Genomic DNA, 19512 nt, shown 5'->3' on the forward strand with positions numbered 1-19512 from the left:
CGGTGCATGCCCTTCTGAGACTATGGCTCTGAGAAAATATTTCAATTTAAACCAGAAATAATCTTAAATGAAACAACAGTTTAACTTAAGTAGTAAGGGGGGACAAAAAATGATAACCTTTAAAAAATCTCTTTATGGGATCAAATTGGTACCAGGGACTCTAATTGTAAGATTAGCTGGGAGCCTGAGGGTGCAGACAGTTGATGCTAACGAGGGGACAATTCGAAAGGGATGTTGAGAACGGCTGCACAGCCAGAAGTATGAGATCAACGTCACTACATTGTCCGTGCAGATATGGCTCAATTGTTCTCTATTTTGCTACATGTATTGTCAACAGCTGTAAGAAAACAAGGACGACTTAGAAGAAGAAAACAATTATGATACATCAGGTGCTTACGGAAACTGCTTCTAATGTGTGAGTAGCCTGAGCTGCAGGCAGCAGGATTGCTAAGCGTCCAGTCTTGGTTCTGAGGAGCACCGCCATCTTATGTGACGTCACTGCTAGCCTGTGACCTCGCAGCAGTTAGCAAAGATGGTTGTCCTACTTTCTCAGTCCAAGAGACGACAGTTAAAGCACTTCCACAAAAAGCAAATACGCCCCTTTTAATAAGATCATTGAAAGTCATTGACACTGGATAGCATGACTTTTCAAAAGCAATCAATGCAATGTCTGTGCCGATTTTACCACTGCCTGGCAGTTTGTCATTCTGGGGTGACCTGTGTTACGATGCTGGAAACACCTGCCACTGGCCTGGTGAATGCTGGCACTTGTTAAAATCGTGGTAGGCCCCCTTAAACACATGAAAAGTTGAAAAACCTATCACTACTACAGTCTGATAACACTCTCCATCCTTACATTTCAGCTGTGCCAACTAGTGTAGGAGATGTCACGCTGGGGGGCAAGGAGTAGTTCAGAACACTACCATCTGTGGGCAGGCAGTCCTCTTTGTGCGGTGCCTCTCACTCTCTGTCTCGCCCATTTTTTGCAATGAGCCATTCTAAGCAGCCAGAAGGGAAAAAAAAGGCAAACTAAGACTGTCTGTGTCTCCTTCTAATCTCAGAAGACGCACAGGGATCACAGTAAGTTCCAAGCAACGGGCATGGGGTAGGCTGTGCAGACCAGCTGTCTTCACAGCCTTAAGATGTCTTCATTTGGGTCCTCAGTCCCTATACCTTGTGTCTTTCCACAGACAGGATGAGTAGGGCCCAAAGAAAGGAAGCCAAGATTTGGCTTACATCTTGTATAAGCAAGGAGGAGTTGGTGTGGCTCACACATAGTTCTTCCAGTTACCTGTGGAGATCTTATATGAATATGGGCCAAAGCCCAAAGATGGTTTAATTACCATAATTCCTTGCCTCTTCTTACAGCTACCTAGGAAGGAGCTTCTAGTCCTGGTGACTGGTTGAAGTTTCAGGATCCCAAATAAATAAAAAGCTCACGATCATCAAGTTGATTCCAACTCACAGTGCTCCTGTATGACAGAGTAGAACCGGTCCTTTGGGTTTCCGAGGCTATAAATCTTTACGGGAACAGAAAACCTCCTCCTCCTCCTAGAGGCAGCTGGGGGTTCAAACCACCCCCCTGCCCCCCCCATAACCAGCATGCCACATCTTCAATTCATCCCATTTGAGGGATGCCAACAAGTGCAACATTTACAATTCTTTGTTTACAATGTGCTATTAGCTGTATTAAAAGCACAAGATGCAAGAGGAAGTTCACCATTGAAAGCATTTATTATTTGTATTACTGGTACATCAGTAACTTAGGCAAGAATCTGATTTACATTTTTAATGGCATGAGGAAAAATTAACAGTTGCAACTAAATAAATGTTCTTAAGTATAAGGAAATGACCAATTAGCATGCCTCGTTTGTATTTTGAAGGTGAGATTCTGCATCTGTACAAATTGGTAGGAGAGACTCTCATTGAGAATATGCATTGAGTGTTCTTGATTATCTCCCAAAAGACTTTGGAACTACCCAAATTTATTTCAAATCTTATGAAGACAGAAGAATAAACCTGATTTTATTCAAATATCTGGTCCAGGCATGGGCAGGCTCTAGGTAGGGCTGAAAATATTTCCACTTTACCTTTTCATGAGTCTGTGTGCAGAATGGTTAAATGGTGTAGACCTTCCCCAGTGGGGCAGCGCCGTCTCGGCAGCAAATGACTAATCTGCCAGGTTGCTATCTTGACCCAAGTTTTAACAACTACAGATTATGCTCTTCAATTACACACAGTTGTAAAAGACAGCAAACATCTATAAGATCTTTGGTGCCTAAAATGTCTCAATGTTTTTCCCATCTGGGGGTTAGTCTTCGTGGGCACATAAAACTTCCCCTTCCACCACCGCTCTCTTCCTGCCTAGGCTCTTACAATTGTTCACCCTGGTTTTTGCTTATTTTTTATATCCCTTGCCCCCCTTCTCCCTTTTTGGTTTATCTTCTGGAAGAAATTATGTAATAATTTTTATTAATGGTAAATAATAGAAAAGACTATCACACTTGAAGATACAGAATGCTAAGAGAATCCCTTTGTAAATTCTCAGGGAGCTACTAAAAATATTTGCTTATTTTATTTCTCAATATAATTGGGGGGAAAGGCATGTATATCTCCTTAATGATTTACTAGTAAATTGTTTGACCTCTGTGGATCTCTGTTCTCTCATCCATAAAAGGAAGTAGGCCTGCCACTAGCATCGTAGGAATTGACCAGCTGATTGATTCGGTATTCATTCTGCAGATCCAACAGTACTCTTCATGGCCTGTGGGTAAAGAAGCCAATGATCCACCTATTCAGATACCCTGAGAACCACAGACATAACCTGTGAATGAAAATGCCTATCAAGAAATGCCTAATTAATGAAATGATACAAACAGTACATCTTCATTATTTTTCTGGCCTGTGGTTTTCTATTCTCTAGGCAAGCTTCCACAAGCACTACTCTTTTTCCACCAAAGATGCTCTTTTCTTGGTTAGTTGGGGGCGTGGGGGAGACGGAGGGTTTTCTTTTGTTATCTTACTGGGAAAAAATTAGCTATAAAATGTCATTTGCAGAAGAAACTGAATGTGAATAACAAGCCCTTTGTGTGGGCTCCAGCTTCTAGTTCACAAATCTTAGCACTACAACTTCACAACCCAGAAACTGTAGGGTTTCTCTTGCCTTGTGTGGGTTCAGGAAATGTCCTTCTCTCAAGGTATACCACACCTCACAATACAGGCCTCATTTGTCAGTGCAATTAGGAATTATATCTGCAACTGAACCAAAGGTGAAAGTATTATATGCTCACATCTTAAAAAATCTATATGTACCTAAATAATCTATATGTACCTACCTCTGCACGAATATCTTAAGGCAGGAACTGCTATTGAGCAAGACAAACATTTCAGAATTAAAAGAATTTTCTGGTTCAAACTTTTAAGTAATTTTAAAATGATTGATGAATACATGAATTTACTTTTGATTCCTACAGTTTTCTCCTACCTCCTAGGGGCCTGATTATGAATACAGTAAAGCAGCTGCATTAATGTTTTTTAGAGTTCTACATCCCTAAAAAGTCCAATGAAGTCCTACTTTCTCCAGCAATCAGACCATCTGCTATATGTAGGTTATGGAAAGTCTACGAGAATTAGGACAAATCTCCTGATAGCCAAAATTAACACGGGAAACTATTTTAGATAGATAAATTCTAGGATAGTCTTGTAACAGAATTAGAAACAAAATGACTTATAATTAACTATGCCTTTATTAACTATTAGAGTCAAAACTAAGGACTTGTAACAAGGTTTTCCTATGCTATATTTCTTATGTCGCTAAAAATGTTACTTCATTACAATGGTTTCAGTAATTTTATCTAGTGGTTATTAATATATCTAAGGGATACATAAACAGTTTTTGGAACTAGGATAAAGGGGTAAGTCATAGAAAATCAATTTGGATACTAAATTTTCTTCAAGGAAGAAATTTGTGACTAGTTAGAAACAAAGCTTTATTATACCTTCCCTTATACAAATAAACAATGATTAAAGGCCAGAAATCAGAAGAGAGATAATCGGTCATTTATTTCAATAACCACATCTTCTGTCACCGACCATGGGGACCAAGTGACCCAAAGGTGGGTGACTCAGTGCAGTACTTCATACAATAGACAGGACCATCTGCTTTCTCTCATAGAAGACAATGATTTGCACAGTGTCATAATAAATTAACATTTCTGTACTAAGACATATTATCAGAGAAGCAGTTCTTAAAATAGTGTTTATAGCTCAGAAACACCAATCTAATCAGTCAGAAAATATTTCCTAACTGAGGTATCCTTTCTAAGGAAAAAAAATCACTGTGAATGTATTCAAAGGCTAGGGTCTTTAAAAATTAGAAGAACAAAGTACAGAGAATAATTTTATTTTCTAATTTTATTCTAAAGTACAAACAAGACTTCTCAAAATTATGTCAACACAATTCCATGATGCATTTTTTGTCTCCAAATTCCTAAGAAGAAAGTCATAAATATTAAGCTTGAGTCAGCTGACGTTTGATCACAAATAACAGCACACGAAGAAAACTTCTTTGTATACGTTCTTGGTCTTAGTGAAACAAGCAATTACTACATATAAGGCTTGTGAATTACAAATTCTATAAAAGAGCTCTACTAGTACCCAAATCTCAAAGGCCAATAAAGAATGTAGGAATGAAACAACAAAGGTTTGAAGCAGAACATTAGCTTAAACACATGAAACAACTTGGACAATATTCTGATACTAAATTGTAATTGAAATGAAATTGAAAAACTATTTGAATTTCATCCAGTTAAATCACAGTGCCACCAAAAATATGTTACCTATTCTAAACAAAAGTTATTTCAAAACTTTCAGGTATTTTAAACTATCTGAATTTACTTTTTTATTTTTTGTCCAACATAAAATGAACAACTTTTCAGCAAGACTGTACTAGATAAGAAAAAAACGTCTGTGCAGGATACTGCAAGCACTGCCTTTATTACAGAGTATTTCAAACACACAAATGTCCTTTCTAGAACTCTAGACCTTAGAAAAATTGTTTTACTCAGACGTAGGCATGTTAGGAAAGAGGGGAAAAATATAAAAACTTCCGCCTTTGGGGAAATGTCCATGAATTTCTGAAAGAGTGAAGAAATTAAACAGCTTTCCAGACCAAAACATCAGTGACTTGGCCATTTTAAGTGCCCTAATTCTTGTAAAAAAAATTAAATTTAGGTTTCATTATTCCAGTTATACGGTACTATGTCATCCTTAAAAGACAAGTATTAGGACTTTTTAAAATTTAATTTTTTTGAGAACAATTATGAGGGGTGTACTTATGGTGGTCGGTTGGCAAAGAGTGAGATATGCCAGAATCCACCCAGGGTACTCAGTGTGATCATAATGGGAAGTTTGAGAGAGACAGTGGAAAATAATCTTTAGGTCCCAAATTCACTACCACAATTAACCTTAAGCAAATTAACAAAAACCCATGATTAATAAAATCTCTTCGCTTTGTATGGTAGCTCTAACATGATCATGGAGTGATGGAACAGCTGGGACACACGCCTTCACGACACGGTTTACTTTAATAGATTCTGCAGCATGGCCGTGGCATAGGTGGGCCTCGCCTGCCTGCTCTCGATCGCATTCTGAAGATACTGGATGCCTCCACAGCGCTCCCAAACTTCTTCAAACTGTCTTGGCAAAATCTCAGCCCCGCGCTTTCGAGTGAGGCCTGTCTCTTCGAGACTGAGCTCACACATCTCCATGTCATCCTTGCCTGCAAAAATGTGACATCAGAAAATCACATCGCTTTCTCAGATAACTTCACATCATTTTTCACATCACTCCATGCCCCAAATGATCTTCATTCTAAGTGATTCGAGAAGTCTTTAGTTTACAACTTCTAAGCTCACAGTAGAGTTGGGCTGCTAACTGCAAGGCTGGTGGTTCAAACCCCAGGTCACCGTGTGGGAGAAAGATGAGGTTTCTGCTCCCAGGAGACATCCAGGCTCACACACTCTGCAGAGGGTGGCTATGAGTCCCGGCTGGCTCAATGGCAGTGGGTCTTTTTTCCCCTCTAAGATATATATCTGCTTAGTGAATTCACCAGAAGTAATTAAATGTGTTGCCACCAAAGACTCTTCCAAAACTAACATTTTAGTTGATTAAACAAGTTGTTGAGGTGAATAAAAAATTCTTACTTCCTCAAGCCATTATAATTCAACAGATACAATGAATACCAATGGAAAGGATCTTAGGCCAAACAGCAAGTCTGTGCTCTTTATGTGGATGCAATACATTCAAGCCATTGTGCACCTTATGAGCCAGCTCACCCTCCACTAATTGGAGATGTGCTTTAACTGCAATGCCCCACCCCTTCAAGCCTGAAATTTAATGAACTATTACACATATATTATAATGTTTCAGAGGGTTATAATCCATTTTTGTTTCCCACATGATTTTTATGTGGACTATACACACCAGCCACAAGAAGGATGGGTGGTTTGTCAGGATGGAGTTCCATTTGGCGGGCAATCCAGGGCCCATCAAAATGGGCATACCACCAGCCTTTCTTCTTGCTCTGCGGGTCTTTGTACTGGTCAGCAGGGCGGATGAAGGGGATGCGGAAGAAGCGCTGCTGCCGGTTCATTTCGATCTGCTGCCTGGCAGGGAGCTGAGCGGTTGGGTTCTGCTGAGCTGTGACACAGGGCAAGGAAAGTTACACTGGCAGCCCAAGGGAGAAGGAAAATGACCTTTGGTCCTAAAATGCACCCAGGGGGAAAAACTCCCAAGGAGGCAGAGAGGTTCCTAGCACAAATTTTAAACAAAATGTAAATGATAATTTATTATAAATATAATTAAGATTACAACTTCTTAGCATTGTCTTTCCCTAAAGATATTCCCCAGCAATGCAAACACACACACACACACACAATCACCACCACTAAACCCATAAATGCCTACAGTAACCTACAATAAACTCACGTGGCAGAGAGAAAACCTAGTATTATCTACCAGATTCATATGCTCCCTCCAAATAGTTCAACTAGAGATTGCAAAGCAACTTTTATAGGACTATGATGAAACAAAAATGAACAATAATTAACAATAAAAATAGGTCCATGGAACCACAATTTCCATAAGAAACACCAAAAAATTTTATTTACCAAATAATTTTGTCATTTAAAATGTCTAACCAAATAGAAATATTTTATTAATGCTATTTAGACAACCCAATGACAATAAACACAACACACACACACAGAGCACATGCGTTAACTTTCCCTCCAAGATATTTCCTTGCTCTGAAATCAACTTTTTCTTAGTCTAAAATCCACAAAAGCATTTGGAGAGTGTATAATACTTGGTTCCCTTAGGAAAGTCCTTGTTTTTCTACAGGTATGGGGAACAGCATTCATACCAATCTTTCTTTCACTGCTCAATTTTCATTACTGAATAGTTCTGTTTTCATTTTATCAGGAAATGTAAATATTCCTCTGGGGCAATGACTTTCCATCCTTAGCAACAATTTTAACAATTTTTTGTTAGCCTGTCTAATATGCTCTATACTCACAGCTTTAAACGTGTACCAACAATTTACTTAAAGGCTAAATGTATCGGTGAAAAATGATACACTATATCTGATATATGCCAATAACAGTATCCTGGCCTTTGTGAAAATTTCCAAATAGTGAAAAGATAAAAATACTCTTCTACTTTTTACATCAAGAAAGAGCAAAAGCCTGGCAAATGAATTTATTTGCAAAACAGAGAAAGCACAAGGCAGCTAGCAAAGCAGCTGGCAAAGCTACTTGCCCAAGGAGAACAGAAAGGAGCCCCGTTTTGTTAGTGACTTTAAAAGCCCTCATCCCTTTAGCATATGAACAGAAACGCGCCTTGTCTGCCTTGGTCCCCGCCCCCACGGTGGGCCCCTCTCGGGTTTTCAGAAAATTACTTACGTTGCCGGGAAAATACACTAACATTTTAAAAGGAGGAAAGTTCCAACAGCTCAAACAGTTAAATAGGTCTTTCTCTCCATCGTCGGTAGTGACCTGGACCCCAATGTTGGTTGAGAAGAAACTTACTCTCAGAGTGGTGTTCACTCGGGATTTACTGCCCCTGCTCTTTGGTAACTTCAAGGCACATGGAAAATAAGCGCCCTCCGCATGTAAGGCAGGGGTCAACAACTAAGAAACCATCAGGAAGCCTCTCTCCTGATGGACAGGGACTGCTCTTTTGCTAGGAAAGCCTGCACAGTACAAAGATAGACATGAAAAACTTGTTTCTTTCCTATCGGCCCGTTTTCTCCGAAAGTGTGAAATACGTTGCACAGGTCGTGTTGTAAGTTATTTGAAACAAACTGAAATTAAAAATACAAAACGGGTGCAACTAGTAGTTGGGTGAATATGGCACTTTGCCAAATCATGACTACTCATCAACTGATTTCACAAGAAATTTACTGTACACTACTGCGGCCTGAAGAGGCCTGGTGGCACAATGGTGAGAGCTCTCCCCTGCCCGTCAAGGCTGGTGGGTGCTGGGAACCGGTCAACCAGCTACTCCACGGGAGACAGCTGTGGCAGCCTGCTTTCCTAAGAAGGTTCAGTCCAGGAAACTGTGATGCAGTTCTTTGTGGTCGCTGTCAGTCAGAATTGACTCAATGGCAGTGGATTCAGGGGACTTAATGCTTTTAAATGCCGAAAGATGTGCATCACAGGAAGCTAGTAAAGTAACAGGATAATCCCTTCCTCCTTCACGGCTATCATACTGCCGCTGTGCACGTTATCATCTCACAGCCAGTGAGCCAATTCCAATTCAGACACGCCACAGGACAGAGCAGACCTGTCCTTTGGGTTTCCGAGGCTCTGCACCTTAGCAGGAGCAGAAGGGCCTACGATGCCAGGGCTCTGTCCCCGTTAGCACACAAACGGACGTCCTGTCACAGTGACCGAAAATAGTATTTGAAACCAGCACCTAGTTAGTGTCCATTCTAAAAGATGAGCTGCCCATCTAAGAGAGTTTTGCTACAATAAGATAGTGTATAAGCACAACTTAAAATGTTATTTTTCTAAAGAAGAGCAATATGATAAAATGAGTTCGATTTTGTTTTGCGTCTATAGAGTTCTAATACAAGAAACATGACAAATTAAAATATATTTGCTTACAAATCAACCACTAATGTTGTACACTTAAAATTGTAGCAAAACGGAGTTTAAAAGACGTTAGTAGTTTATAAAGTATTTTAACCCATCTTCCAGTTAGCTCATGAGTTACCACCTTGGACTTACGTGAATTGTTCAAAAATGGTGCAAAATCTGCGAACAAATATTTTATGTTGAATAAAATATAAAAATGCCAAAACTGTTACATGAGCATTGTTCTAATGACTAAATCTTTCCCAGCATTTGAGGTGGTGACTAACAAGTAACTATGTAATCTACAAGCCAAATAGTCTCAGAAACTACAAGTGCTGCTTACTGAGTTTTTAGCTACTTGATTCATCGTGCTTTTGAAACTCTTTTTTGGCGCACATATGAATGGGATCAAAAATTTTAAATTACATTTCATTCTGAATTTTGTGACAGAAATAGCCAAAATAAAAGTCCAACACCATGATTCAATGACAGACATTATAGTGTCTTTTAAACAACACCAGATTTTCAAAGGAAAAATAGTGACTTTTAAATTCATCAAAAAATTATGTCCTTTTGGCAACATATGTACAGGTTTGCTTGATATAATTGATTTTTATAATATCTGATTTTTAAAATTATATTCTTTGGCCAAGGAAAAACCTGAAATGCTTTTGGAATACAATACTTTTTAAAACAAAGTATATTATAATTTATTCAAAGTGATAAATCTTAAATTCAGGACTTTTTGTTTCTGGAACTATAAAATAAAAATATCTTTCAATATCTTTGGTTTACACAATTAGATATACCCACTCCTCACTTATCAATATAGCTAGGATCCAAAGGCCAGGTTGTTATTCAAAAATCAGTGTTACGCAAAAATCGAAGATGACTACTTTAAATCACCCAAGTGACAAATTACAATCATCCCATACTAACAAATTCCATCATCACATAACTTCCAACTTAGCATCACTGCATACTAACAGATTCCATCACTGCATAAACTGCCACATTTTGTCATTACATAATTGGCAATTACAACACCACCTAACTAGCAAATGACATCATTTCAAATCTGTCAAACGAGTGAAAATCATGGCCCAGTCAGTTGACACAGCCGTAACTACCAGTCACCATGCTTCACACCTTGCCATATCCTCCTGCTGAATGTGCGCCATTAATAAGAAAAGCAATCAGAGGTTGTTTCTATTGTTGTGAATGTGAAACGTGAGACAAGCAGACAGATAGTCAACACGTGAAAAGTGGGCATGTGACCTTTAAACTGTAGTTCTGAAAACCCATCCCTGCAGTAAGTGAAATGAGGGCAGACAGAAAGGCGGCCCGAGGCTCCTTGCTCATCGGGACAGGAGTTCACTGTGCTCCTCCTCTTAAAGTCGGCAATACTCATTTATATGTATTTTTCTTTGAATTTTTTTTTTACTTTGGGGGATTTGGAGCACATATATCATTACAAATTTCAATCACGTCAAATAGAATTGTACAATACTAATTTATATTTTTGTTAATCAGATGTTGCCATTATTTATTCTTCTGATACATGATGAGTCCCGGTCTTTCTAAACATCACACAACAACACACAAGTTCGGTTCCTGGTAGGAAAGGGACCAGGACAGCTTGTTGTCAGTGGAGCCATTTGGCAGTGTGCTTCCTACCACCTTCCCTTGGGACTATATTCCTGGGTCAAAACACTTTATATGAAATTGTGTGTGTGTGTGTGTATGTATAAATAGGTATACATACACACACATGCAATGCATATTTTTCAATTAGAAGTTACTTCTATCCTAAAATGGATCTAAAAATGGTCCATAAACTAATTCTCTCAAGGTTAAATTTATGTAAATTGTATACAAATCACATTGGACTATGTTCTTAAATAATTCCTAAATCGTTTCATATACTTGAGTGGAATGCTCAGAAAATTTTCTTCACCTACTCTTTTGTTCTTCTAAATAAGAAAAAAGCTTTTGTTTAGATAACAAGATCTGGTTTTGAACATATTAATATATTTCAAAAATAAAAATTATTTCCACAAGCAAAATTCATTTCACATGTAAAGTAGAAGATTCATGATGTTTATATTTTCACATATAATCTTTATGTGTATATCTACATGATAAGAATATGTATTCACAATTCTATCTATAAGCTCTTCAGTAGATAAGAAAAAATTTTACCTCTAAATATATTAAAACAAGTAAATTCAGTATTTCTAAACAGATATGGCATATTCTATTGAATATTTAAATATAAGGGAAGTTAAAAATGTTTATGAAAATATAGACTTGAAATACACTGAAATTTTCCATTGAATTTTTTGAAGCCTGCTCATACATATTCAAGAGAAATAATGCTTATAAAAGATAGGTCTTTAAAAAAAAGATAGGTCTTTATGTTTATGTTAGGTTCAAAGAGTCACAATTCTGAACAAAGATTGTTTATGTGTACATTTTACCCAAATGTCTTACATATAGCTATATGCAATTATATCCATATACTTGAGAAGACTTAAAAATACAGATTTGGTTTTACCATAGTCAGTAACAGACTTTGGAGCACGTTGCTCTGTTTCTGTATTTCTCTTCTTGTTCTTGGATTTCCAAGCATGATACACTTTTAGTCTCCTATGAAATTCTTCTCTGCAAGCTGCCAGGAGCTCAATATCTATCAAGTGCATAGAAAGAGAAAGAAATGAGCATTTTAAATAAATCATCTCCCAATTAATTATCTGTAATATACATGGTTTTTGTTTTTAATAGTACTAAATCAAATATAAGCTCTCAGGAGAGAGAGGTGAGCATTCTGTAGGCATTTGCTACACTTTACTACTATCGTCTGAAATTTGTTCCACACAAAATCACAGGTTAAATAGGCTTTTTTAGGTGAGTACCATATATACTTGAATATAAGCCAACCCGAATATCAGCCTAGAGGCACCTAATTTTACCACAAAAACTGCATTAAAGATGTGCTAAAAAGCACAGCTTATACTCGAGTATTTACGGTAAATCTAATTGGAGACATTAAGGGACTTATACAAAGCCCGAGACCTTGGCAATATAATAAAAAGTCACAGTGTTCAAATACAAACTTATAGTTATGTGCAGCACGTTTTTTGTTGTAACAGTGATTGTTATTTGTAATTATGCCAATAAAAATCAGTGAGGAAAGAAAACAAAATCAGTGACGAATTTGGTACAAGCTTTGACAACTTAGTTCCTAGTTGTAGTATGTTGAACCTAAATACCATGATTTAAACCTGAAAATGACTATGTGGCATATGATATTGTACTCTAATTGCTCCCTTGGAAGAAAACTGGCTTTACAAAGAAAGGATGGCCATTATTATCTTACTTTGCATTCACAGATCAATATATTCTGATATTAAACATTTCACTAGTATGAGTAACTTTAAAAGGGTCGGTCATTAATATAACCCAAACCGTAATCTGTCTTTGCTTGTCCTTGTCAACCTATTCCAGAGATACACAAAACAGACTGAATAAGCTCGTCTTTCTTCTGGCTTTGTGAGTAAGCTAGGTCTTGATGTCAAAAGCAAAGTAGAGATAGAGGGTAGGTTAAGCTGATTCACATATAAGGACAACAAACACAGCACCCCACTCCAGGTACTTGCTTTCTCAGCGATGGGCCCTTCCCACTGCAGTCCGCTCCAGCACTCACCACAAGAAGTGTTGATGGTATCACGCAGCTCTGCATATTTCCATTTACTAAGGTCATGCTTCTTGGTACCGGCAGCTGCTTTGGTAGCTTGTACAGCAGGACCTCTGTAATTATTAGATATTTTTATATATTTATACCAGAAATATAAATGAGATGTTGACTACAAAGAAGGTCAGCATAAATTTGGGAAATGGAAAAAGCTACTAGGAAAACATACAATCATGTGTGTGTCCTTGACAGATGAGACTAAAGAATGGTGTACACAAAAATGGCAAGTGTAAATTAAAATTTTCTACCACACTTCTTAATAATCATGCTTGATTTTAAATGAGAATTTTCAATCAGTATTCTATACCGTACACTTCCTCCATGCTCTACGTTTCAATGGCATTACTGATTCTAGTGCCTATATGAACTCCTGCAGTAGAAAATGCATTTAGATAGCTTTCTGGCAATCAAAAGGAAAATCCTCAACATACTTGAAACATCAGTAAAATACAAAATCCACTAAAAGAAAAGTAAAACAATAACCCATTGCCTTTAAGTGGATTCCAACTTATAGAGACCCTACACAGGACAGAGTAGAACTGCTCCATAAGGCTTCAAAGAATATAAATCTATAAGGGAGCAGAGAGCCTCATCTGACCCCCCTGGAGCAGTTAGTTGGTTTGAATGGCTGACCTTGTGGTTAGCAGCCCACATTAATGGTTTATGAGCAACTACACCACACTGCTCAACCACCTGCAGAGCCAACTGAAAGCTACAGATGGACAACTTCCCCCAGAATGCCCTGGGCACTTGCAAAGTTCACAGGTGAGTCGCTGAAAGACTACGCGCGCTGCCAGGGACTTGAAACCTTGTGACTTCATAATGTCGCCATGAAGAAAACTGCTACAAGCAGATAAAATGACACCTTCTTGAGTGTTAGGTGGGCAACGATAACTAGTAAATGGCAGGGTGAGAGAAAAAGTTTATTCAGCAAATGAGGCAGAAACGGGCATTTCAAAGGGCTCGAGGACTGGCTCTTGCCCCACGTGTCAAACATTTGTGTGGGGAAAGAGAAAAGAAAGCTAAAGCACGCACATTAAATCAGCTTTTTCAAAACAATGCCGCTTGGTGCTTAAGGCTGTTGTTTTGTTTGTTTGTTTTAATGTAGATAATTTGAGATCCTTATTTAGCTAATTTAAGACAGAATAGAGTTTGGGGTCTTAAAGGCTGTTTGCCAAAGGAGCAGCCATTGAAGTGAGATGTCAACACTAGTATCAGTGACCAAAGGATTAGGAATCATATAATCTGAAGCCAAAAGAGAGAATAGCATCAGAGCCTAAAATGTGAGAATCTGGTTTGCAGAAGGCTATGGATGACGGTAGAAACCCAAGATTTGCAAGACCTCCACAGGAAAGAAGTCTCTGGTGATTTCCCTCTATCCATAATAGAGGGATGGGAATAGACTGGTTACCAGAGAGTATTGGAGAGATGATTTTAAGAGAGCAAAATGATGAACATGACTAGATAATTAAAACCTTGTCACATGATCCCACCTCTGATACATGTTGGTCCTGATCTGGTTTTCCACATTTTCTGTTTTGCTTTGTTTGGGGGAGGTTCATATTGGGCTTTTTTTTAATGTATTTTGTTGTTGGGAATAGTAGCTCTCGTGAATTTTTTATGTTTTTCTGATTTTGGGTACTCAAGATTGATGAACCTACAGAGATAATGAGTACACTAAGGGTTCCTGAGGGGTACAATGGGGAAGGGGAGGTAGCGGGGAGCTGATATCAAAGTTAAGAAGGAAGAGAATGTTTGAAACTAACTGTGGTAGCAAATGTACAATACTGCTGTATGTGACTGAACTATGGAATGATATATGTGTATTAGTTCACAATAAAATGGTTTTGAAAATTTTTTATATAATATATTGAAACTTATTTTTCAACAAAAAATCATATCATTGTGAATGTAGGCAACTGGACATCCCCTTACAGAAAGGTCATGGGGAGGAGATGAGCCAGTCAGGGTGCAGTATAACACCGATGAAACATACAACTTTCCTCTAGTTCTTAAATGCTTCCCCCCACACACACACCAACTATCATGATCTCAATTCTACCTTACAAATCCTGTTAGACCAGAGGACGTACACTGGTACAGACAGGAACCAGAAACACATGGAATCCAGGGCAGATAAACCTCTCAGTGCCAATAATGAGAGTAGTGATACCAGGAGGGTAAGGGTAAGGTGGTGGAAGAAGGAACCGATTACAATGATCTACATGTAACCCTCTCCCCTGGGGGATGGACAACCGAAAAGCAGGTGAAGGTAGACATCGGTCAGTATAAGACATGAAAAAAAAATTATAAATTATCAAGGGTTCATGAGGGAGGGAGGGAGGGAGGGAGGGTGGGGGAGGGTATGGAAAAAATGAGAAGCTGATACCAAGGGCTCAAGTAGAAAGCAAATGTTTTGAAAATGATGATGGCAACAAATGTACAAATGTGCTTGATACAATGAATGAATGGATGGATTGTGATAAGTGTTGTAGGAGCCCCCAATAAAATGATTTTTAAAAGATACGCCAAGAAAAAGCTGCAGACAAAATTTTAAGTTCAATGAAAAAGAGGAAGAATGAAAACATATCACATTTTAAGACAGGAAAAGATGCAGAAATAGTATATGGGCTAACATGTTACTTCTGTTATCACACAAGGAATTTCTCCTCTATTATCTCTGTTGTAGTTAAGTGCCATCGAATCAGTTCCAACCGATAGCGACCCTGTGAACAACAGAACAAAACACCGCATGGTACTTCCCCCTCCTCACTATTATTCCTATCCCTGAGCCCCTTGTGGTGGCCGCTGTGTCAGTCATTTCGGTGAGGACCTGACTCTCTGTCACTGTTCCCCTTCTTACTGAGCAGGCTGTCCTTTTCCAGGGACTCGGCTCTCCGGACAACATGCTCAAAGGATGATTTATTACTTGCAAAGCAAGTTCTCCTGAACAGGGACAGTCAGAAAATGAGCTAATTTATCCATATCTGATCTCATCAGTTTACATTTTGGAAGAAACTAGCAATCTTGGTAAACTATCAAGTCACAGATGTGTAATGAGACTGTTACTGAAAAAAATGACATTTGAAATTGTATAACTGTTCTTGAAGTAAAGAAAATCATTCCTGTAATGTTGAGCTTAACAAGGAAATACAGTGTTTTTGCACCTTTGAAAGGTCTGTTTATGCTTTCATTTAGAGAAATAAAAAATAGCACCCTATACAGTTAAAAATTGCTAAGCAGAGTTATGATTAATCACATATAAGACTGGCAAAAGAATAATGCGTGTGGCCAGTGGCCCTTCTTCCACCATTATGGTTGAAAGCTGGTTTAGGCTTGTGGTATGATCTCTACTTTTCAAAAGCTGTGACGAGTGATTTTCCATGTGGCTTTCTGTTCTTAATTGCTTTGCTCAAGAGAGCCAGCTGTGTGTCAGCAAGGTCTCGCTGCTTCCCTTCCCAGAAATCGTGCTGTAACACTTATTCCAAAATCTTTTCTTTTCTTTTCTGCTTCCTTAAACCACCATTCAATAAACTAACACAAAAATCTCTTTTTTCTTGCACTTCCAGGAGTCTTTTCTAACTGAGCAGCTGAAAATTATTATCGCTTCTTTTTCTTTTGAAAAAGGAAGTAAATTTACATAATATGCAGTTTTGTAGATTGGCAGAATATACATGTGTTCTGAAACTTAAAAAAATAACAATGACTTCATATGATGTCTTAAAATACAGTTTCAATATTCTTAACTTTTCATTCGCACACCTCATACAAAAATATGCTTGCTGAAACATGTGTGCAACATCCTGAGGAGCACGTGAAAGCAATGAACTTCAGTGCTTTTAATAACTCTGGAGATATTAAAATAGTGAAATAGCTCTAGAGATATTAAAATAGAGAAATAAAGATGCAATCTGGTTGCTGAGATTGGTTATAAAGGCAATCATATAAAAGATAGAGTAAGGTAGTAGCAAAAGTAACTTCTGATTTTAAAAATATATTAATTTAGCATTTTAATTAATTCCACAATTTATGATTGGCAGGTAAAATGTTATTGATTCGTATCCATTTATCAAGGCATTGACTAGACCCTGCCAGGGCTGCATTTTCACACTAGTGGTTCTGAAACTACGTGCTACGGTGCAGCACCTCTCAGGCATCCACACTCCCTGCCCATGGCCTGTAACAAGCACGGAGCTGCCCAAATACCAGCCCTAGAGAGAGGTTCAAAATGATACAACGGTCATTTTGTCGCAATGTGACAGAAGGTCCCCTTACACAGGACTGGAATGGTGGGGGACACTGATTCTCAGGGCAGTGTCACAAACAAGGAATTATCCATCCAAAATGACAACGGTATACAGATCGAGAAGCACAGATTTTAAAAACATTGCTTTTTACCATTTCCCATGTTAGGGTACAATTGAAGGGGAGTGATATTTTTTATACAGAAAATTTATATGGAAGAGACAGACTATTCACATATCAGGTACTGGTCCAAGTAATCAAAAGTGTTATGCTCATATAGAAAATTTACATGACAGAGACAGACTATTCATATATCAGGTATTGGTCCAAGTAATCAAAAGTAATTTAAAAATATGATTTTGAGGTATGCTTTTATTTCCCAAATTATACTACACTAACCTATTCAAAATTTCTGACATTTCTTTGGCCATTTGTTCCCTGTAAAAAACAATAATACACCATGGTTATATAAAAGACATGCTATATAAATGACTTTAAATGCTAGCATCTTCCCTAGGGTTATTGATTTATTACCAATTTACAATTACTTTACTTTACCCGAGTCCATGATATAAAATACAGCAGAACTTCTATTTAAATTCAGCTGAACCAACTTGAATACTTCTTCTTTAGCAACAAGTAACTTCTAGATAAAATCCCCTGAGAACCAAGCTTTGCAGTATTTTTAAGCATAGGATGCCAATAGCTCTCTCTAATTGCACAGAGAAACCAGGCAGTGTATCTTCTAGACACAGATTCTTGTCCTGTAGTTGCTCAGTAAACATGAATTAGACAAGACAGAAAGGTGATAAATCAACCTGCAGTGTTCTACTGTGTGTGAGCTTAATAATATTCTGAATTCAAAGCTCTAACATTCGAAGTCAAAGCATGCTTAAAAGAAGAAGAAAAAAGAACCCTACAAGTACATGAAGCTCTTGTTAAAGATCTGAAGCATTCTGACCTTGCAAGCCATGTTTCCCAAAGGCAAAAACTTATTTTTCTTTTATTCCCCACAAGAGTGTAACTTTTCTCAATATTTGCTTAATTCTCTGGAATGTCCATTACAGTTCATTAATGGCCTTATTTTCTTTTCCTGCTCTTTGTTCTCTTCCTTCCATAATTAATAATATTCTTGCGTATTCTACTCCTCAGACTCTGATAACCTCAGAACGTGAAAAATCCATACAACTTGTAAGAAAAAGTAGGTGTGTTTGCTTTTAGACGAACTTTCGTTTCCTAGATGCCTGGCACCAATTAGGACCCGTATTGCCAAGGGAGAGAGGACTCCTGCATCCCAATTTCCTCGCAATGAACAACGGCTACAACTGGTCCTGATAATCGTAGTCTAGCCAAGTAAACACACTGAGAAAAAATTTTGTATTTCAAAACCTATGATCAAGTGTAACATAGACAAAATACACAAACACAATTACCGTATATACTCAAGTATAAGCCAACCCAAATATCAGTGGAGGCACCTCATTTACCACAAAAACTGCATTAAAAATATGCTGTAAAACTCGGCTTATACACAAATATATATGGTAAATAAAATTTATCTTTTTGTTGTGTTCCCCAATCTCTTCATAAAGTTGTAGTTTCTCGGGATTTTCAAATTCAGGGTGATTTCAAACAATATTTTCAGTTCTATTCTCACTCGACCTCAACAATTTCTGTCTCAGTGTCAAAGGGCATCCCTAGTTTTTCCCATCTCTTTCTTCTGGATTTTCCTCCCTTTCTTTTCCCACAGCAGGTTTCAAGCCTTTTAGAGCTCTTCCCACTTGATCTTTGACCTTCTGTAGAAATCTCCTTCTGCCAGGTCACCACACAGGATGACAATGGCTACTGACTCAGCACTCCACTGGGTCCTCTGCACTGGGGTTTACCACCAAATGCCCTGGTCAAAAAGACTCATGTCTCTGATGATGTTACCAATCAGATGTCACTAACCGAGGCTTTCTTCTTCTGCTTTGACCAATGTGGAATTAAATGCTCACAATTTTACCTTAGATGTAAGTTGCAGGACTTATTTAATACACTGTTTGTACTCTATTATGCAATCTTTTCAGAAATTATTTTCTTATAATTATTTTGTGTACTAAATTTTTATTTCATTCCAGTGTAAAGGGTAACTCCAGAGCAGCTATTCTTAGGGAGGCCAAAAGTGCCCCCATGAGAGTCTGGTGGCAGGATGGTACCAACAGCGCTGTCCGAGCAGTCTAATGGCCTGGGTGGAGATGGGGCAAGAATCAAACATTCTTCACAAGGAAAAATTGTCCCACTGTCAGGTGACGTCACTGTGTCCACCAAAGTACAGAGATTGAACTGTCATATACATGTACAAGGGGTACCGCCCCCCAAAAACAAACAAATCCT

At 38.1% G+C, this 19512-nt stretch overlaps 1 protein-coding gene across 2 annotated transcripts in view; it reads right to left on the minus strand.

Moving 5' to 3' along the window:
• Window positions 1-1783: 1783 nt before the first annotated feature.
• The window catches only part of MYO6 (myosin VI), a 172449-nt gene continuing 154720 nt past the window's right edge, over window positions 1784-19512 (minus strand). For both annotated transcript variants that reach the window (XM_075554867.1, XM_075554868.1), the window contains 4 exons: window positions 12844-12947; window positions 11695-11826; window positions 6484-6699; window positions 1784-5779 (listed from right to left, as the gene is read on the minus strand). In XM_075554867.1, the coding sequence (XP_075410982.1) occupies window positions 5580-5779; window positions 6484-6699; window positions 11695-11826; window positions 12844-12947 (652 nt within the window). In that variant the 3' untranslated portion in view covers window positions 1784-5579. The remainder of the gene's footprint in view (window positions 5780-6483; window positions 6700-11694; window positions 11827-12843; window positions 12948-19512) is intronic.

The sequence above is a fragment of the Tenrec ecaudatus genome, chromosome 7, assembly GCF_050624435.1.
Source record: "Tenrec ecaudatus isolate mTenEca1 chromosome 7, mTenEca1.hap1, whole genome shotgun sequence".
NCBI classification, from domain to species: domain Eukaryota; kingdom Metazoa; phylum Chordata; class Mammalia; order Afrosoricida; family Tenrecidae; genus Tenrec; species Tenrec ecaudatus.